At 38.1% G+C, this 22614-nt stretch overlaps 1 protein-coding gene across 1 annotated transcript in view; it reads right to left on the bottom strand.

Annotated features, from left to right (window-relative positions):
• BPNT2 (3'(2'), 5'-bisphosphate nucleotidase 2) overlaps positions 1 to 12412 on the bottom strand; it is a 32952-nt gene extending 20540 nt beyond the window's left edge. The window contains exons 1-2 of the mRNA XM_064384210.1: positions 11761 to 12412; positions 614 to 776 (exon numbers count right to left, since the gene is read on the bottom strand). Of these exons, the coding sequence (XP_064240280.1) occupies positions 614 to 776; positions 11761 to 12147 (550 nt within the window). The 5' untranslated portion in view covers positions 12148 to 12412. The remainder of the gene's footprint in view (positions 1 to 613; positions 777 to 11760) is intronic.
• Positions 12413 to 22614: the final 10202 nt, after the last annotated feature.

Genomic DNA, 22614 nt, shown 5'->3' on the forward strand with positions numbered 1-22614 from the left:
TTTGTAATTGCAGTTACTATTAGATGTATACCTCTAGTGTGTTCTCCCTGTTCTCCAAAGTTATATATTGATAGCTATGATTCAAGCTCAGTGCAAAAGCACTGAAATACAAAGGCAAAAATGCAGACGCGCCCCCACATTTAGGGAACTTACCACCTAGCAAGATAAACAAACAACTAACTTTAACATATGAACCAAATGGAGAGAGAAAAAGGCAGAAATTAGCTACCTCTGGGTAAGAAACAAGGCCTGAGAGGGATCTACAAAAATAAAATCTGACTAGGACTAGGTAAAAAGGGGGCTGGAGGGGCAGTAATTCTGTTTTGTTACTTACCTGCTTTCTAAGTACTTAGAAATTTACTATTTTGAATTCAAAAGTCAGATGCACATGCATTAAAACTTAAATTCCCAATATCCCAAGTAAATACTAAATTCTGGCTAAAGAAGCTTCTTCAATTATAGGTGTCCAGTATAAACCATTTTGCTGCTACTGTTAAAAATCCTTCTTCACTGAACTATCAGTGAGCCACTATCACTTCCAGGAAGTATGCCTTGGTTCTGGTTCTCTACTACTAAATGTCAGTCAAATGTTTGAGTTCAGTTTTAAAATTACCTGTATATTCCTGTGTAGCATCAAGTGGGTCAATCCAGACAGTAACACTTTCTGCTGGTACCTCTTTAGGAGTAGTTACTTGCTTTAGGATATCCTCAGGAATCTTATGATCCCACAAGATAACCTCCTGATCAGCTGCATCCACGTGTTCCTCAGTATTTATCTGCATTAAAAACAGGTGACAGTTAAAAAAATAAAAATAAAATATCTCTATTTGATAAACTACAAAAGAAAAAATACTTCAGACAAAAATCACACAAATTATAAATAAGTAAATCCCTATTTCTTTTGATGTTCCATATTGCCAAATGAAAATTAAAAAAAAAAAAAAAATCCATGACATCAGGTCTGTAAATGCTTCCCAATCTAATATTCAAGCTTGGTATGTTGACTAATCAAGACAGATATTTCAGATATAGAGAAATATAGAGAAATTGAACATTGAAGAAACAAACTACTTAAACCTTAATAATGCTCTAAAGTGTGAAAATAGACAATATTCTGGAACACAACATAAGCAACTAGAGTTAGAAGAAAAATTACAATAGATTTAAAAAGCAATATATCTTAAAAATGGGTAATTATAAATGCTAAGAGACAAAACAGCCTAGAAAAGTGATCATGTAAAATATACCTTTAACCAATAAGGAAACTGAAAACAATGAAACAGATAATAAGCTAGTATATTATAATACCTAAGTAAAATGGAAACAAGTAATCAAAAGGGACATACAAAAAAAAAAATCAGTGTTGTTTTCACTATACACCAAAGACATATCACAGAATAGGGAGGTACAGTCAAATTTTTTACCTTTTTTTTAAACTAAGGAACAAAATTAAAACATAAAATAAATCTGACTTACCAGAGATATGTAAGGGTGTGGGGTAAGGAAAGAAATAGATGAAGGGATGTTACTAGAGTAGAGGAATACAGTCTCTTATTACCCCACCCCCTTACATACATACATAGTACACACACACACACACACACGCACACACACCCTTACATATAGATATTCTCTCTCTATAATATATATTAAATATACATGTGTTTGTATAATACTTTAAGTATTCTGTGCATTTACAAATACATTACAGATGCTTTTAAACTGAGATTGCTCAACTTTGGAATGACTGACAATTTGGACTGTGTAATTCTTTGTTGTGGGGCTGTCCTGTGGTGCACTGTAGGATGTTTAACAGCAACCCTGGCTAAATGCCAGTAGAACACACTAGATGCCAGCAGCACCACCCTCAGTTGTGACAAACAAAAATGTCTCCAGACATTGTCAAATATGCCCCTGCCCCATCCTATGTAAAAAACACTGTTTTCAACAGTGTGTTTCTTACTATAGTTTATAGTCTGATTTGTAAAACTGTGTTTTAAAAATAATGTTTTAAAACTGCATTTACTTTTGTAAACTAGCATATTCCAATGGACTAAATCTAAGAATTGAGTGTACTTTAAGAATTAAGTTAATAATAAATCATCATTCTTATTTGAATACTGCCTCATTACACGACCTCAATCACATCATAATACACACACCCAAGAAAAAATGTCCCCAAAATGTGGATTTTAGTTAGGGACTTACACTCTCAGCAAGACAGGCTATTAGGCCCTGTGTGTTTTGACAAGCTCCCTTTCCAGAGGAGGTCATGTTTATACTACATGTGATGCCATGCCTAGAACCCATGCTGCAGTGCCAGACTGATTACAGCACTGACAATACATGAGTATTGTCAATACACCATCTCTCACCTGGATTCCCATAATAGTCTTCAGAAAGTCACAAACATGGTTTTTAAAAGTCCCACCTGTAATCCCAGCACTTTGGGAGGCCAAGGCGGGTGGATCACGAGGTCAAGAGATCGAGACCATCCTGGTCAACATGGTGAAACCCCGTCTTTACTAAAAATACAAAAAATTAGCTGGGCATGGTGGCGCGTGCCTGGAATCCCAGCTACTCAGGAGGCTGAGGCAGGAGAATTGCCTGAACCCAGGAGGCGGAGGTTGTGGTGAGCCGAGATCTCGCCATTGCACTCCAGCCTGGGTAACAAGAGCGAAACTCCGTCTCAAAAAAAAAAGTCCCACAACTATCAGCACCAGAAGGTACCCTGAAACACTGCAAATTATCACAGGGGAGGTTAAAAATAGTAATATTCTAGAAACATCAAACCACTTAAATCATTAAATGTTTTTTAGTACAGAGCAAAGTAAACATTCAATTTTTTCACTTCTGCCTTTATTAATTCAGCAAATGTTTACTGACTGCCTACTATATGACAGACACAGTTACAGGTCCTAAAGATACCAGTGATCAATGTGAGACAAAAATTTCTGCCCTGTGGAACTCAGATTCTAGTATAGATAACAAGATGAATGAAAAAACATGTAGCATGCTGGATAGTGGTAAGGAGGAGAAAATAAAGACCAAAAGGACAGAAAGATGTTGTTGGAGAGTAGAGGATGGGTTATTAAGAGAGTAGAGGAAGGGTTACTCGTTAAGAAAAAGGGTAGATAGGATTATTAAGAAAGGGTAACTAGGTAATTATTCATAACGGCCAAAACCAGAAAACTACTAATTACATCAATTAGTAGTTTATCCATTATCCTGATGAATGGGTAAGTATATTTGGTATATCCAGACAATGGGAAGTTACTCAACCATAAATAAGAATTAAAGCACTGATCAGGCTAAAGCATGGATAAACCCTCTTGCTTTGTGAAAGCAGCAACACACGAGACCATATACTGTTTGATTCCATTAATGTAAAATGTCCAGAAAGACAAATGTATAGAGACAGACAGATCAGTGGTTGCCTGGGATAAGGGATAAAAACAAGGATGAATAGTTAATGGGGACAAGGGTATTACTAGGGTGGTGAAAATGTTCTAAAACTGATAAATGATGATAGTTGTACAATTTGGCAGTTCTACTAAAAAGAACTGAATTAATATACTTGAAATAGGCACGCATCTGTAGTCACAGCTACTCAGGAGGCTGAGGCAGAAGAATCACTTGAACCAGGGAAGTGGAGGCTGCAGTGAGCCAAGATCACGTCACTGCACTCCAGCCTGGGCAACAGAGCGAGACTCTGTCTCAAAAAAAAAAAAAAAAAAGAAAAGAAATAGGCAAATTATATGATACATAAACTATGCTACAATGAAGTTATTTTTTTGGGGGAAAAAAAAAAGGTAACATAACTAGAGAAGTCCTTCACTGAAAAGGTGCTATTTGAGTGAAGAGATCTAAAGAAAATAAGCCTGGCAGGCATCTACAACTACATTCCAGCCCAATGAAAAACAAATGAAAAGACCCTACGGTTGGAATGTGCCTGGTATGTTCAGAGGGCAGCAAGGAGACCAGCAAGGCAGCCAGCAAGCCTACAGCAGAGCGAGCTAAGGAGAAAGGCTAAGGAGTTGAGGTCAGAGAGTAACGGAAGCCAGATGGTGAAGAGCCAGTTGCCCTCCATCATAATAGCTATTAACAATGTGCAGAGGGTCCTAGTCACTGCAGTAAGCTAAAGGGAGGGGAAGAGGAGCAAATGGGCAGGTACAAAGTATAGAAAGAAAGAAACAAACCATAATATGAAGTTGATTATTGAGCATTGAGTGATTGGTTTCTCATTATGCAGAGATAAAACCCAGACTCCTTGTCTTAATCTACAACATAAGTCCTAGATGATCTGGGTAATGATAGCAGTAAGTGCTATCCAGTCATCTCTCTCTATTTGCACCCTTATTTTCTGTACTCCAGACTTAGTAGTGTTATGGTCACTCGGTCTCAGGACATTTGTACTTGCTGTATTCTTCTGCTTTACACACTTTCCCCAGATTTCTGCATGTTCTTATTCAGGTCTCGATTCAAATGACACTGCCTCAGAGTGGCCTTTCCAGACTACCACTGATAAAGCGGGATCCCCAGAAACACTTCCCACATGACCTTATTTTTTCTTCTTCAAAGCCCTTATCAGAAACCATCTTACTTGTTTACACGTTTACTATCTTGATCAGCTAGAACATAAGTTCTGTGAGTCCAAGGACATACATTTTCTTCATTACTGTAGCTCCATCCCCATTGTCTAAACCAAAGTAGGTACTCAATAAATAATCTTAACTGACAATATTATTCTTAGCAACTATTGTTTATTATTTCTTACCCATAATCCTCTTCCACTCAACCTACTCTTCCTACCTCATCCTTACTGCCTGTCAAAGACCTCAACAAGGAATTGAAGCATAAGAAATTAACCCACGCTCCAAAAAACCCATACCTACAAATAGCCCCAGCCAATCCCTGCCCCCTCCCCACACCCAGCCAACCACTCCCAAAGCAGCCCATTATGGTGGGAATGAAAAATGCAGCTTTCAGAGAACCTATAATTTTAGAAGGGTAAGCATAAAAAGATTCTAGAAATCAAAAAACAGTAAACTGATCTTGGGCTATGCTGGTACGTAACGGCTCATCTTGCAGTCTCCACCTACACAACATTCTCAGATCCTTTTGTTAGCCTCTAGGTATACGAAGTACAGATTTCTTTAGGTTAACTTGCCTCCTGTATAGGCATTTCTAGTACTCACAATGTCCAGTTTTCTTTTCCTTCCTGAACATCTGGGAGACTATACTTCCCATCTACGTTGTAGTTAGAGGCACACGAGAGAGATTCTGGCCAGAAGAATGTGGACAAAAACATAGATGCGCAAAATATGGACAAAAATGTGAATGTGCATCACTTTCTGGCTTAGACAATAAAAAGAAAGCTCCTGTCCAATTCTCCAAACTCTTCTCTTTCCCTGGTATGTTGACATGGCAGAATCACACATCAACATCAACTAGGTCACAGTCACTGCCTGGAGGACAATCGCTTTGGAGAGTGTCAGGCTTCTGAGAATTGGAGGATGTCATTACTACAGCATCGCCTACTCAGTCTTTCCTAATGCATTTTCTCTTCTATATCAAAGTAAATACACCTGAATAGTTTAAGAGCCAGAAGAAACTCGCATGTGTAAATCAATTTAGTTTAAGTCTTTTCCTTTAAACCTCAACCTTGCATCAGTAACTCTGAGGGAAAAAAAAAAAAGATGTTACTGGGTGGGAGGTAGGGGAAACAGGAAAAATAATTTGGGGAATAAAATAGTAATAGATAGGTGCAGATCTGAAGGGAAAACACAGCTTAAAAGAGGCAGCATTAGATATGAGAATAGGTACAGAATAGTAGGAGTGTTCTATAATTTTGAGGACAGAAAATGTTTAATCTATATGCTAAACAATACCTAAATTAGCACAATCATGTCAGGGGTCAGGAATCAAATATTTACATAATACAAATGCTCCTCAACTTATGATGGAGTTATGTCCTGATAAACCCATTGTAAACTGAGGAGCGTTTGTAGTGCATAAGTTGAAAATATCTGAAGTCAAAAATGGATTTGATACATCTAACCTACCAAACATCACAGCTTAGCCTAGCCTATCTTAAATGTAGTCAGAACACTAACATTAGCCTACAGTTGGGCAAATCATCTAATACAAAGCCTAATTCATAATAAACTATTAAATATCTCACATAATTTATTGACTACTCTATTAAAACAGTATTGTCAAAGCTCAAGGCCCCCAAACACAATCAATGCCATTAGTATGCTAGTTCAGTTACGTTGGGGGTTTGAAGGGACTTCTGGTTAACGCCTTAAGAAGAAATCCATTTACTGCATTTCTCCATTATATCCTAATAAGTTTTTGAATATAATACCTCACACAGTGCCTATCACACTGTAGGTGTGATAATTTTATACGGCAACTTGACTGGATTATGGGATGCCCAGAGATTTGGCTAACCATTATTTCTGGTTCTATCTGTGAGGGTGTTTCTGGATGAGATTAGCATTTGAATCAGTGAATTCAATTAAATAGATTGCCCTCTCTAAAGTGGGTGGGCAACATTCAGTGTTTTGAGGGCATGAATAGAACAAAAGGAGGGAGAAGAGAGACTGCCCCTTCTTCTGCCTTACTGCTGAGCTAGAACATCAGTCTTCCCCTGACCTCCGACTGAGACTAACACCACCAGCTCTCCTGGTTCTCAGGCCTTTGGACTTGGACTGAATCACACCACTTCTTTCCTGGGTTTCCAGCTTGCAGGTTTCCAGCTGACAAATCACGGGACTTCTCAGCCTCCATAATCACATGAGCCAATTCCTTATAATAAATCTCTATTGGTTCTGTTTCTGACCAATACAGTAGGCATTCAAAACTATTTTCTAGACATATAAATAAACACCCCTCTACCTGTCCCATTCTCTTCACACCTTTACAGAAATCTTTTATTATCAACTACTATCTCTCATATATATCTCTATAAACAATTAAACATGCTGTAGTGTCTCATATCTTAAAAACAAATATACCAAAAAGAAAGCACAGAACCTTTTCTTAGGAAACGTAACACACCTAACACCCCAGCCAACTTCCTTAAAAGCCCACTTTCTCAAAAGGTTTGTCTTTACTCACGGTCTCCATTTCTTCACCTCTCAATCAAAGGTTGCCTGAGTTCAAATGCCAACTCCTCAATTTATTGGATATGTGAATAACTTAGACTAGTCACCTAACCTTTCTGAGCTACAACCTTGTTGGTAAAAAGGGACAATGATCTATCTTCCTGCAAGGTTCTTAAGAAGAATGAAACAGGACAGGTAAAACAAACTCAGTACACTGCTTAACACAAAGTATAATAAAGGTTGGGTGCTACTACTCTTATTAAATGATTGTTTTCAGTGTTCATTATCCTTGGTTCTAATCCCTGATATTCCCCTTTCATGTAACATTCTCTCCCTAATCAATTCTGTCCACAACCAGTTTCAATTAACATCACAACACCAATGACTCGCAGATCTGTATTTTCAGTTCAGATGTTTCTTCAGAGCTTCAGACTCACATATTCAACTGCCTCTTTGACATCTCCTCCTGGACATATCAAAGGCATCTCTAACACAGCAAGTCTAAAATGGCATTCATAATCTGCCCCCCAACTTAACCACCACTCCCCTTCACCAGCAACAAAACCCCCAACTGTGAAAGCTATAAATAGAGGAGTTATTTTTGACATATCCCTATAAATTCTTTCATGTACTTCTACATCTATCTTCTCTAAACCACACTCTCAATTCAAAACATATTAGCTCTCACCTGAAAAAGCCTCCTAACTGGTCTCCCAGTATTTACTTTGCTCCCCTCCAAACCACCCTCCAAGTATCTACTCTGAGTCTCTCCATTCATTTGTAACACTGAAGTTAAAAGTATACTTCTGTTACATCTGCTATACTGCCTTATATAGAGAATTAGACAGACCTGAGATGATTCGCTGACCAGTAAGTGAATCTCAGTGAATCTAAGATTATTTTCTAGCTGTGTAATCTTTGGCAAATTATTTAGCCTCTCCAAGCCTTTATCTGAAAAATAGAGGCTGCAGAACTTAACCTCCTTTGTTGTTGTGAAGATAAATAAATAATGTTATTAAGAAGTTTAATTCAATTTTTGTGGCTTGCAAAGGGCTAAACAAATGTCAGCCAGTAAAACAAGCTGAGCATAACTTCCCCACCCCACCACTTAAGTCCTGGTCCTCATCTCTCCATGGCCTTTTCAAACAGTTTCCTAACTAGTTCCTATCTACCTCCAAATGCCCAAAGCCCAAAATATGGCTTATTGCAGGCCTCAAGAAAAGTCAGCTAAATCTGGCCTTCTTTTAGTATTCTAGCAGTAAACTATAGATAAGGTCCAAACTCCTTAGAGCTTGGAATATAACCTATTCCCTGTCTACCTTTCCAATCTCTTCCACAATAATTCTCCCAAGTGCATTTTACTCAAACTCATTAGATTACACGAATTTGCTCTCCTACTATCCCTCTTGGGCCTGTTCCTTTGAACTAGTTTCTTTTCCTTTGCTTTGAATGCTTATGTCTAAACCAATTACTATTCTGATTTTACAGAAGAAGAAACTATGGCTCAAAGAAGTTAAATGACTGGCCAGTATCACCTAGGCTGGTGACTGCACAAGATGTCAGTGCAAATGTTCTCTGCACTATATTAGTGCTTCTCAAACTTTTCTGGGACATACTTCTGTTGAAAGAGAGATGCTTAACTTCCACCTTATAGGTCAAGGAAGGCACTGACCCAAGCTGCTGCTACCGGTTTGGGGTACCAGGCTTTACCTTCAAATAAGTCATTGTCAGAACTTTGAACAAATCAAGTTGAGGACAGGAGCCCCTCAAACAGACAGTCCTCTGTACAATAAATCAAAATTATAAATCTAAGTTTGTCTGTTCTGTGGCTGCAAACTCACTCCACAAAAGTATCTCCAGCCTTCATTTTCACTGTTACCTGCAATGATATAGAGACAGGGCCATACAAATGGCTCCAGTTACTATTACTTTGACACAATGAAATCAATCAAGCATTGCCAAAATGTTTAGCAAGAGGAGACTGGCTGCCTGGAGGGGTCTCTGGGATCTCTACCCTAAAGAAAAACTGAAGACAAAAGGAAATCCAGGGATCCTAGGTGAAACTTGAGTTTTGTTAGGACAACACTCACTTCTCTGGAGTATGATTCCTCAACCTTGGAACCAATTGACAAAACTGACCAGATAATTCTTTGTTACAGGGGGTTGTCCTGTGTATGATAGGATGTTTACCCCCTACCCACTAGATGCCAATAGCATCCCACCCCTCGTTGTGACATCAAAAACGTCTTCCAACATTGCCAAATGTCAATTAGGGGACAAAACTGTCTCCAGCTGAATGCTCTAGAGTAACTCCTAGTATATCCTTTTACTGAGTGAAAATTAGATAAGAAAGCTAAGACTTCATACTCTACACAGGAAAGTAGTGGGAGGAAACAGACCTATTTACATTTACACGGGGCACTAGGATAAAACAAAGAAGTATTTGTTGCTTCTCAATGATGTTTTTCCACTAGGAAGTCAACTAAGTGAGATATAATTTAAATTTCTTACCAAGAAATTCAGGATGAGGCTTCAAAATCAACCAGGCATTTAAGACTGTACTTCTGGGCATTAGGAGAGGGGAAGGCAAAAAAGGAGAAAGACTCTTTTAGGTTGATTCTCCACTTAGATGGCTACAATATTTGGCCTCTAGCTTGTAACACAGGGGTATAAGGAGATGGCTCAACATGACACCATCCCTACTTTGACAGTATAAATGAGCACAAACCTCCTCTGTTCCTTCAGTCATGACCCAACATGAACACTACAGAAGCACATGCAGACATTCAAATAGTCACAAGAAAACAAAAAGTTATTTTATATTAAGCCAGAGACTTCAACATCTGCAATTCCAAAAGTTTAGCTTTTGTGTTTAATAAAATGCAACTCACTCCCCTTGGCAGCCATTCTCTTGTTTGCTAATAAGTGAGAATGCACACACATACAGATGTGTTTTCAATATTTAAGATACTTTTGTTTTTACTTAAAAAAAATTCAACTCTGCTTGCTATATTTCACTATTATTGCTTTTAAGTTTCTACAATTGTAAGTTTTAAGAAGTCTCCTGAAGATCTAGCTAAAATGTTGGGTAGTTCATATAAGCTGGAGCGTCATGAGCCTCATAGTTCCCATTTGTAAAGTAGGCAGAAATAAAATTTACTTCTTAAAGTTACTGTAAGGACAAGACGAAGTCCTGTGTAGCCAGTATTTGGGCACCTAGAATACATTCAATAAACGGTTATTATTCGTACTGTTATAACTATTAAATATCAACTTCTCTGAATCTCCTGTTTCCTCTATAAATTCGTAAGGAAGTAAACACACGTGTTTTGGGAAAGGAGTAAGATATTTCACAAACACATCTTAAATCTAGATGCAAAAAAAGATAAGTATTATTTGTGATAAAAAAAGTAGAAGAAAGAAAAAGTGGAAATATTGTGTTTTAAGTAGAAATTTGAAAAAAAAAAAAAATTCCAACATTAGTTACATCTGGTATCCAGTAGCTCATGATAGAAAATCCAATGTTCCTTTCCACTGGAAAAAAGAAAAAAATGAAAGAAAGGGGAGACAGGAGAATAAAAAACAAAACCAAAGAAGTATTATAATGGACTGGAAGAAGCATTACACAAAATACATAACTAAACAATGACAATATTCTCCTAACTCTTTCAAGATCAGCAGTAAAAGGTCAGACACCTTCCAAAGAAGCCTGGGTTTGAACATCAGTATTTATCTAATAAAATTCCAGTGAAGACAGTTTTTCCTCCCAGTAGCCAAAACCACAGGTGAGTTAAGACATACATTAATAAGGTGCTGCTACACAATGTTGAGATCTTCCTCTGTAATTGCAAATTTTAAAAAAGCTTTATTCAACTCAACAGCAGCTCCACTGAAATGGTGTATTCACAAAGTATTAATAAGAAATCCAAAATGTCTGGATTTCCCTAAGAAAATGTCAACTCCCTTCCTAGAAATCTACTCGAAGAAAAGGCAAATATTACTCAATTCTTATTCTCTGGAGTCAATATGGATCTTTAATCAAGTGTCAGGTGGGATCAACGGCTGGTATATTTTTAAGTACCTCCTTGAAGGGCCCGCAAACTATAAACTTAGCGTTCTGATAAAACCACAGCGAATACTCCCCGTCGCGCGCGCGCGCGCGCGCACACACACGCACACACACGCCCCGCATACTAACAGCTCTGCAACAATGATCTTTCTGCTGGCTACTGGCAAGTCAGGCAGAAAATGTGTACTCCGGTTTCGACCTTTCTAGGGATGAAATCAAGGAAGGATAAAGGGTATGGAGATTTTAGCCAACCCCTTCGTTTTACAGAAGGGCCCGAAGCCGCGGGTGCAATTAACTTTCTCAGCCTTTTCGTTTCAAGGCCTCCTGATCCCAGATACACACAGCGCAGAGCCAACCCAGGACGAGCCAAAAGGGCACGGGCCCTGTGAGTCAGACTACGTGCAACCTCACCCAGCTCCTCTTCTGCTTGTATGACCTTGTGCACGTTAACTTCTGGGTCTAAATTTCCACATCTACAAAATGGGAACCAGAGGTTCCACACCCCATACTGTTAAAAAGAGTTGACGCGCCGAGACGCGCTCCCAAGCCCGAGTGGGCGCGCCGCCCGTGGGCTCCCACCTGCACGCTGGGAAAGGCGGTCTTGAGCAGATAGAACATCTTGCGGTTGGACAGCACATCGCCGCTGGTCATCTTGTCGTCGGCTCCCTCGCGCGTCTTCCCCTTGGACTTCTCGTGGAGGACGTTGCTCTCGCGGACGCGCCTCACCTCGTCGCCGCCGCGGACTGCGGCCAGCACCGACACAGCCAGCATCTCGCGCAAGTCCACTGTGCCCCCGTCGGCCGCGGCCGGGGGTCCCGCCGCGCCGCCGGCAGGCTCGCCGCCCAGGCCGAAGAGACTAAAGCGGCCGGCCAGGAAGCCCGAGTAGAGGTGGTAGAGCACGCCGAGCCCCAGCAGGCAAAACACGGCCACCCCCAGGGGGGAAAGGCGGATGCCCATGGGGGCCATGGCGCGGGAGGCCGGTCGCTCTGGGCTGCGGCTCTCACAGGCCTCCCCGCGCCCACCGCCGCGCTCCGGGCCAGGCGCCGCGCGGGCTACACTGGCGCCCGCTCCCCGGCCCCCGTACGCCCCATCACTTCCTCCCAGGAAAGGCCGAGTGGCGCTGCGAAAAGCACCGTCGCCGCCACGAGCGCCCGACTCGCTGGGCAGCTAGGTGTAGGTTCTTTCCCCGGCAGGCTAGTCCGACTTCCACGTTAGCCAACGGCAGCGAGGTGAAAGGGGAGCGTGGGTGTGTATCCGGGTTACGCGACGGGGCGGGGCGAGGGCGAGGGCGAGGGGCGGAGCGATCTGGGCCCCTCCCCCTGGGGGCGGGGCGGGAGGCTCTCGACTGAGCTGCCTTCCTTGGTCTGGTTGGGAAGGTATTCCTGGAAGTGGTGAGCAGCAATCCACGCAGGAAAGCGCGCTGTGCTGAGTGCCTTGTGGATGTTAAAATTAAATATCCCTTTGTACGACTATGGATGGCTGTAATAAAGCTACAGTAATAGTCTAGTCTTCTCATCACTCTCAGATTATTGAGGAACGGAGGAAAACACAATAAACCATTTTAAAAGATTGATTCGCAAGCGTTTTTAGCCAGCGGGAGTGTAGATAGCCTGTACCTTTAAGTCGCTTCTCCGCGCTCTTCCAGGCAGGGCGGGGACTGGGGGGGGTGAGGGGAAAAATTGTACTTGGCTCTATTCTGTTGACATCTTTGTCGTGCTCTAAATGCTTATGTGTATATAGAGTTTCCCTCCACCTCCACCTGCCAGAATGAAGCATCCTCTAAGCAGCTGAAAAATATGCCTTGATCCGGGCTTTTTATAATGAAAGAAAACAAACTAGGCTTCTCTCATTTCCAATGGTACTCGATCCTGGCTCTCCTACCAGAGCTTGAGGGAGAAGAGGAATTGCTTGACAGAGTCCACTTAAAATAGAGGTTATCCGGAGATAGGAGATAGTCAATCTAGAACATGTAATCTTTGAGTCAGTGTAGGCCCTCTAAATGTACCTTATAGAAGTATTTGACAGAAATAAGTACCTTCTATAACACTGATCTTAGCTAGAATGATAGTGAATACTTAATGCAAGTACTCATGTTTATCTTTAATTTCTTAAAAGTGAATATTAAGATATATAATATCATTCTTAAATGTTAAAATATCTATATAAAATCAACTTAAAATGTAGCTTGTTTTACTGTTCATAACAAAACAGCATTGGTTTTAAGTGGACTGTGGAATTAACCACCTGAAAAACTACAAATATACCAAACTTCTAAACATCCATTGCTAAGCAAGTCATGTAGAGCCTGACCTTTACTGCTTACTCAGAGTTCAGGGGATCTCTAGAATTTGCATATGATTATACAGATACGACAAAAACACTGACCAATTGATTGTTTGGTTTCGCTGCCAGCAATCCTAAGTAGCTTAAAAATAATCACAGCACAAAATCAAGTACAAATACAAATCAATGAAAGAACAATCCCTAGAGTATTGACAGCACCAGAACTTAAAGAACTAGCACTGTCTTTCTTGTCAGCTTTTGAGAGCAACTTTGCAGTGAAGCAAAGCTGCTTTCATATCTACAGGTGAATGTCACGGAGTAATTCTAGAAACCCATCCCAAGGGTAAAGATAAAGATCAGATTTGAAATATAAAGGTTTAAGTTAAACAGAACTACCCCAACCTACACCATAAGAGCAACAAAAAGATGAGCTGGATAGTAGTCATGTCAATATTAAAAGCATCATTGGGAAGTCTAGCTGAGGTTTCTCAAAATAAATGAAATAATGTTTTCCAAGGATATTGGAGAATAATATAGGATCACATTCAGTGGGGCAGTATACACAGTATATCACTGAGGGGAATAATGAAAGCTCTGGAGCATTTCTATTGCAGAAAAGAGATTTAAGACTAGAGGGAGAAAATGCCAAGTTATGTGAAAAGAAAGAGTCGCTTTAAAGATCATGGCTCCAAGAGGCATTCTAGCACTCAAGTGATAATTGATAATAGAGAATAGGTATTAACAGATAACATTTAATCAACAAGAGAAACTATGACAGTAGAAAACATTTGACTAATTACATGTGGTACAATGATGTCATAAAACGTTTATAGGAATTTGATTGAAAGAAACTTCCTTTTTTGGTAACAAGTTGTCAGAAGTTTCAAAAAAATGCATATATACAAATGAAAATACTATGAAATTGATATAAAATAGTAAGTTTGTGAATTTGAGGCAAATTGGTCTTTCAAAAATAACCTTTTCTCTAGGTATTGAAGATGAGGATCACCTAATACTTCTTCTGTATCAATATTGATGACAACAGAATTGGCATACAGTAGGAACTTCCTAAAAATATCTATTTAACTGGCTTGCCAGCACATGTCTTCAGCCTTTTATAAAACCCACTTCCTGATGGCTAGAACATTTGTGATTTCACACCTAGTAAGATAAGTGCTTTCGAGGCACTCACTAGTTGAACTTTATAAGCTTCTCAATAGTCAGTTTTGTTCATTCCTAACCCTTTTTTGCCACTTTGTTGTTGTTATAAATGCAGTCAGGTCGCTCAACAACCAGGATATGTTCTGAGAAATACATTGTTAGGTGATTTTGTCATTATGCAAACATCATAATGTACTTACATAAACATAAATGCTATATCCTACTATACACCTAGGCAATATGGTATATACGTATACATATCTACCATTTATACAGTATATAGACTATTGCTCCTAGGCCATATACCTGTACAGCATGTTACTGTACTGAATACTGTAGGCAATTGTAACACAATGGTAAGTATTTGTGTATCTAAACAGAAAAAGTACAGTAAAAATACACTATTATCTTATTACCACTATGCTATATGTGGTCCATTGTTGACCTAAACATCATTACATGGTAAATGACAGTACATATTAAATATTATATAAAACCAAATGTGAGTATAAATATGAGTTTGAAAACTTAAGATGCCTTGATAAAGATGTTGCCATAAAAACTGTAGCTGACTGGGAGGAAAAGAATCACATTTCAGAGGATGAAATCAAATAGCTTTATGAGAATCTTGTTTTCAACCTACTTTAAAGAAACCAAAACTGTTTATCCTAGAAGATGCATTATACATATAATTCTGTCTTTTAATAGATCCATTAATATGGTGTTTGCTTCTGCCATTAAAGTTCTCCTTGGCAGATAATTGAAGTTCAGAAACAGTGGCTTTCACACATTAAGATTGTGGACAGTCTGTTTCTTCAGATTATGAGATTGATGCGCTGCCTACTGTGCTAAGGAGGCAACTGGACAGTCTGTTTCTAAAACATGATCTATATCTGTTCTTAAAATTGTTTTCCCCAAGATTTAGAAATAAACAATTAAATGTTTAACTTTTTAAATTAAATTAAAATAATTATGTAAGCTGTTGCAAGTAAGACAACTTGAAACTGCAACTAGAAACTATACTCAATGAAAAACCCTGCCTTAAAATAAAAGATAGACAAATGAATATATTTTTACTTGTTTTAGGTTCAGTTGTTAAGACGTCTAGTTTTTTCTGTAATTCCTACTTTAATTCTGTTTTCTCAGTTAATTGGCCCATTCTAGTTCTGATTACATCAGACAAAAGACTTCTTCTAAATGTCTGGAAATAGCTACTTTTCCTACAAATATCACTTTTCCTTATGGTCTCCATTGTGTACAGAATAAATAATATCAATTTATGAAACATTATTAGCATCTTAGATGTTAAAGATATTTTGGTTCCTTTCAATGACTCCTGACCTTCAGATTTACCCTGGAAAAACTTTTTTGTGAAAACTAATCTCTGCCAGTTAGTTTCCTCGTATTTTTTCCTTTAAATATGCATTACAGGTACAATATGATTAATGAAAGTTTCAACCTAGTTGAACCCTCATTAAAAGTATTTTTACTACCTTTCTGAGAAAGAAAATGATGAACTGATGGCATTTTACATGTTTAAAATATAAAACTTCCAAGAAGATGATTATTTGCATATTTTTTACTTAAGTGATTCTATACTGTAGAAACAATAATTCTACTTCTTAATAGATTCAGTGATATGGTGTTTGCTTCTGCCATTAAAGTTCTCTCTTTGGCAGATAACTGAAGTTCAGAAACAGTGGCTTTTATATACTAAGATTGTGGATAGTCATTTTCTAAAACAGGACCTATATTTATTCTTAAAATTGTTTCCTCAAGATTTAGAAATAAACAATTAAATGTGTAACTTTTAAAATTAATGTAAGATAATTATGCTATCATTATAACATTTTAGTATGGCCCCAATCCTAGTAATAATAATACTGAATTCTTATTAGAGACAGTTCTGTAGGTATAATCATAGCTTGGTTTCTGCAGGATTTGGTTTCAAGACCACCCAGAGATGCCAACATTTGAGATGCTCAAGTTCCTTATAAAAAATGATATATGTGTATAGCCTATACACATCTTCCCGTATACTTTAAACCAACTCTAGATTACTTATAATACCTAATACAATGTAAATACTATGTAAATAGTTGTTATACTCTATTGCTTATTTGTATTATTTTCACCATGGCATTGTTACTTTTACTGGTAATTTTTTTCAAATATTTTTTATCTTGTTGGTTGAATGCATGAATGTGGAACCCACAGATAGAGAGGGACAACTATATATGCAATAGAAAACTGGAAATAGTTGCAAGCCTTTGAAATTATAATGACTCTGATCCATATGCACAACATAAAGCCAGGTAAGTAATTTGCATATCTTTATATCTTCTGACCTAACTCAGATCCTATACATATAGCAAGAACTCAGTATTTATGAAACTGGATTTTCAAAAGTTACTTTTAAATGTTTGTAAAGTGTTTCTCAAAAGAAAAAATGAATTTAACAAACACATTAAGGACCCAATATTCATTTTGTTTATTCAAGAAATTTGTTTCACCAGCATACAAATCAGCTAAAATATATATATATAGTGTGTGTATATATATATTTGCTTTGGCACTATTAATATATCAAATATTTGTTAATTTTTTTGGTTTGTACTCTTCATTAAATCTTATTGCTTGCAAAGTATCAATTCACTGAGTAATGTAAATTTTCCCACATTATATTTTATTCTCTAGATGATCTGGACATACACATTTTGCCCACTACCTACCTGAAACCTGAGGTAAAATTATTGTCTTAAAATTTCATTTCTTAAAAAAATATATAGTCCTGGCACAATGGTTCACACCTGTAATCCCAACACTTTGGGAGGCCAAGGTGGGTGGATTGCCTAAGCTCAGGAGTTTGAGTCCAGGCTGGGCAACATAGTGAAACCCCGTCTCCACAAAAAATACAAAAATTAGCTGGGCATGGTGGTGCATGCCTATAGTCCCAGCTACTTGGGAGGCTGAGGCTGGAGGATCGCTTGACCCCAAGAGATTGAGGCTACAGTGAGCCCAAATCTCACCACTGCACTCCAGTCTGAGTGACAGAGCAAGACCCCATCTCTAAAATATAGTATCTAAAGTTTTCTCATCTGCAGAAAATAGCATTTGAATGCTATTCATCAATCATGATTACAATATGTAGTCTATGGAATTTTGCTCATAATTTATATTACATAAAAATCTCAGCATAATACATATTGCTATTACATAGATTAGACATAAAACAAGACAAATTGCATCACCTAGAATGTAAGAACTCAATATAGTCATCATACCCTAGCAAGTATTTCTCAAACTTTTTGGGAATTAAAATAAATTTTACATGTAGATATAGCAAACCAAGCCTTCATTAAACAATACTTACCCTAATACATGATATATTCCTGTATATTTATACCCTTCAAACTGATTTGATGGTTCCATTAATGGGTCACTGTTGAGAGACAAATCTCTGTGATTTCTTGTTTTTCTCATGTCTTTCCTGAAGAGGGACTGACTTCTTTTTCAAGGAGGTTATCTTTTCAAGGATGTTTATATAGCAAACAGCCTTGGAAGACACAGATGGTGTCTCCCTCTAGAGCAAAGGACAAGTTGATTTTATTTACCTTATAATGTAAATGATGACTCACTCTGAGACAAAGGTAGGGCAGGTTTATTGCTAATTATAAAAGACTTGGGGTTCTTCAACTCAGAGTTCCTCTCCTGGAATGTATCCCATTGTGCCTGCACAAGTTGAGACCCTCTTAGTATCACCCATCTGCAAATGCAGACACTCTAAATACCACAATTGCTTTGTCTTGAGCCTAGAGTCTAGTGACTTCTGCCATCATCCATGTGGCTAGCAGACTCACTTGTTAGCTGCAAGCAGAGTAAAATCTCAGAAGCTTCATGCTTCTGAGTCACAATCCCCACATTTTAGAAAAAACTTCTGTGGTTTATATACAGAATTATAATTTTGCCCACGTTGAGATCTCACTATACCCTCAAGTTTTAAAAAAAAATTGAAAATTAAAAGATAATCACTTGAAAGAGGACATTTTTTAAAAATTCAGACTTTTTCAGAGATGATTTAGAGTTTTTATAACTTCCTATAACTTTTAAGCAAAGTTGAACTATACGATAAATTTTTCCTTGTCATGTTATTTCATATACTTAATGTTGGCATGCCCAGAAATTGACCTAAAAAGGATTAATAATAAAGCCAGTCTTTCTAATAGCAAAAAAAAAAAAAAAAGCAATCTTTTTGCTTTTATGAGTTTGAAGAAAATTCGAATCATAATTCAATAAATAAAACACAAACACTTTCCCAATTTATTTATCTTAGTCCCAAAGCAAATAGAATATATGCAGTTTTGCCACATCAACTTGCTAAAACTGTAGTTTGCTGCAAGGTCTTCCTGATTAACCCATTCTTTTAGTAGAACTAGCTGCTTACTCATCTGTCTTCACGTATAAGCCCCATTCAGATGGAGGCATCCTCCTGCCTGCCCTGAGGTTTTCACAGTTGTAAAAGATGGGACGCACCTATGTTTCTCTGGGTGATGGGGGTTTGTGAACAAATATCTGTAGTAAAGAGGAGCCCAGGAAGGCAAGCAACTGTAGAGTCATTCTGTATCTCAGCACTTCTAAAACTGTCATGTTCAGCAGATCCTGAAGCTCTTCAAGAATAACTCATAGTCATTAGCTGGGCACGGTGATGCGTGCCTATAATCCCAGCTACTCGGGAGGCTGAGGCAGGAGAATCGCTTGAACCTCACCGGAGGTTATGGTGAGCCAAGATTGCACCATTGCACTCCATCCTGGGCAAGAAAAGTGAAACTCAGTCTCAAAAATAAAATAAAATAAATTAAAAAGAAAAGAAAGAATGACTCATAGTCATATAGAATGCAAACGCAACTCTACTGCCCCACTTTTTCTTTTTCTTTTTTTGAGATGGAGTCTCCCTCTGTCACCCAGGCTGGAGTGCAGTGGCACCATCTCAGCTTACTACAACCACCGCTTCCCAGGTTCAAGCAATTCTCATGCCTCAGGCTCCCAAGTAGCTGGAATTACAGGCGTGCACTATTAGCCCAGCTAATTTTTGTATTTTTAGTAGAGACAGGGTTTTACCATGTTGTCAGTCTGGTCTCGAACTCTTGACCTCAAATGATCCGCTCACTTCAGCCTACCAAAGTGCTGGGATTACAGGTCTGAGCCACCTCAGTCAGCCTTTTTCTTCTGTGTATCCGTGTTCATACCAGCATGAAGAGCTCCCGTTGGGTCATTCATACTGGTTGTGTTTCACCCCAAGCTCTTATCACTCTGTAGTTCTCACATACATTCACATAGGTGTCTTGCATCTGGCCAAATCATTTCAACCAAGTAGCAAGTTTATTTTTATTTGACTTCCACACACATGAACAAAGTCATAGCAACTTGAAGAAGTGTAACGGCCTGATGGTACTTTCCTTTGCAGAGGGCTGTGGCAGATACGCCCATTGTTACCCTTCTAATAAAATTTCTTAAGAAATAACATGATTATACCTCATGACAAAGTTACGAACACCTGCTGAGTGCACATCAAATCAGAAAATTTTAGAGGTTAAAGCACTAGAGCAATAATTTAGCTCAATCTCTTGGTTGTATAGGTGAGTAAACTGAGTTCCCTGAGGCAATATTGAGAACCATGGTCCCTCATTTCCCATTTAGCGTGATTTCCACCAAATGCCCAGATGTGGATGATGCAAATATCCTTGGGAAAGCAGTAAGTGTGTTAGCCCCTCAAATGCAGAGCCTGAGTTTTCAGCCCCTGCTATGGTGCCTGCTCCATTGTGGGGTGCAGGGTGTTCTCTCTCACTCTTTCTTTTTTCATTTTTTAAAATTCCTTTGAACCACTTTTGATTTCCATATGATTTGATTCAGATTGCATTTTTAATTTTCTTCACTTCTTGAGTGCTTCTGAATGATACAAATTAATTTTAAATATTCTCCTATTTCTCCTTTATGAATCATTTATTACTATGAACAACCATGACAAATTCTAAAGTTTTATATGCCTCATGTTTTTCAAGGCTGCTTTGATTGTATGGATTTTCATGTCTCAGTTTCATTCAGTTCTGCTCTGATTTTGGTTATGTATTTTATTCTGCCAGCCTTGGCGTTGGTTTGGTCTTGTTTTTCTAGTTCCTCGAGGTGTGATGTTAGGCTATCAATTTGAGATCTTTCTAACTTCTTGATGTAGGCATTAGGGCTATGTACTGCCCTCTTAACATTGCTTTAGCTATATCTCAGTAATTCTGAAACGTTGTGTCTCTGTCTTCATTAGCTTCAAAGAATTTTTTATTTCTGCCTCAGTTTTATGTTTTGCCCAAAGTTCATTCAGGAGTAATTAATTTCCATGTAATTGTATGGTTTTCAGAGATCTTATCAGCATTGATTTCAATTTTTATTGCACTGAGGTCCAAGAGTATGGTTGGTATGATTTTTATTTTTTTAAAAAAATTTGTTGATACTTGCTTTATGACCAAGAATATGTTTGATCTTAGAGTATGTGCCATGTGCCTATAAGAAGAATGAATATTCATTCTGTTGTTGCTGGGTGGAGTATTCTGTAGATATCTATTAGGTCCAATTAGTCAAGTACTGAATTTAAGTCTGGAATATCTTTGATAGTTTACTGCTACAATAATCCAGCACTGTCAGCCAGGTGTTTAAGTCTCTCACTATTATTGTGTGGTTATCTAAGGCTCTTTGTAGGTCACTAAGAGCTTGTTTTATGAATCTGAATGCTCCAAAGTTGGGTGCATATATATTTAGGGTAGTTACATATTCTTGTTGAATTGGACCCTTTATCACTGTGTAATTCCCTTCTTTGTCCTTTTTGCTTGTCATTGGTTTAAAGTCTGTTTTATCTAATATAAGAATAACAACCCCTGCTCTTTTTTGTTTTCCATTTGCATGATAGATCTTTCTTCATCTATCTGCTTTGAGCTTATGGGTGTCATTACATGTGAGATGGGTCTCTGGAAGACCGAAAGTTGAGCCTTGCTTCTTTATTAAACTTGCCACTCTGCCTTTGAGTTGGGCATTTAGACCATTTACACTCAAGGTTAATATTGATATGTGAAGATTTGATACTGTCATTGTGTTGTTAGCTGGTTGTAATGTAACTTGTATAGTTGCTTTATAGTGTTAGTGGGCTGTGTACATAAGTGTTTTTTTTGGTGGCAGGTATCTTCCTTTTGATTCAATGTTTAGCACACTCACTTATGAACCTCTTAACGTAGGTCTAGTTGTAATGAATTCCCTTAGTGTTTGCTTGTCCAAAAAGGATTTTATTTCTCCTTTGCTTATGATGTTTAGTTTGGTGGGGTATGAAATTCTTGGTTAGAATTTCTTTTCTTTAAGGATGCAAAAAATAGGTCCCCAGTCTCTTTTGGCTTGTAACGTTTCAGCTGAAAGGTCTACTGTTAGCCTGATGGGATTCCCTTTGTAAGTGGTCTTCCCCTTCTTTCTAGCTGCCTTTAAGATTTTTTCTTTCACATTGACCTTAGAGAATCTGATGAGTATGTGTCTTGTCATCTTGTATAGTATCTCGCAGAGGTTTTCTGAATTTATTGAATTTGTATGTTGACCTTTCTAGCAAGACTGGGAAAATTTTTGTGGACTATATCCTCAAATATATTTTCCAAGTTGCTTATTCTCTCTCCTTCTCTTTCAGGAATGCCAATGAGTCATACGTTTGGTCTCTTTATATAATCCCATATTTCACAGAGGTTTCATTCATTCTTTAATATTTTTTTTCTTTATTTTTGTCTGCCTGTGTTCATTGGAAGGAGAGGTCTTTGAGTTCTGAGATGATTTATTCAAATTGATCTATTCTGTTGTTAATGCTTCCTATTATATTATGAAATTCCAGTAGTTAATTTTCAATTCCAGAACTTCAATTTGGTTATTTCTTAAAATGCCTATGTCATCTTTCAACCCTTGGATCATTTTACT

This window comes from Aotus nancymaae, unplaced genomic scaffold (assembly GCF_030222135.1).
Source record: "Aotus nancymaae isolate 86718 unplaced genomic scaffold, 86718_ANA_hifiasm-v0.15.2.pri h1tg000036l, whole genome shotgun sequence".
In the NCBI taxonomy this organism is placed as follows: Eukaryota; Metazoa; Chordata; class Mammalia; order Primates; family Aotidae; genus Aotus; species Aotus nancymaae.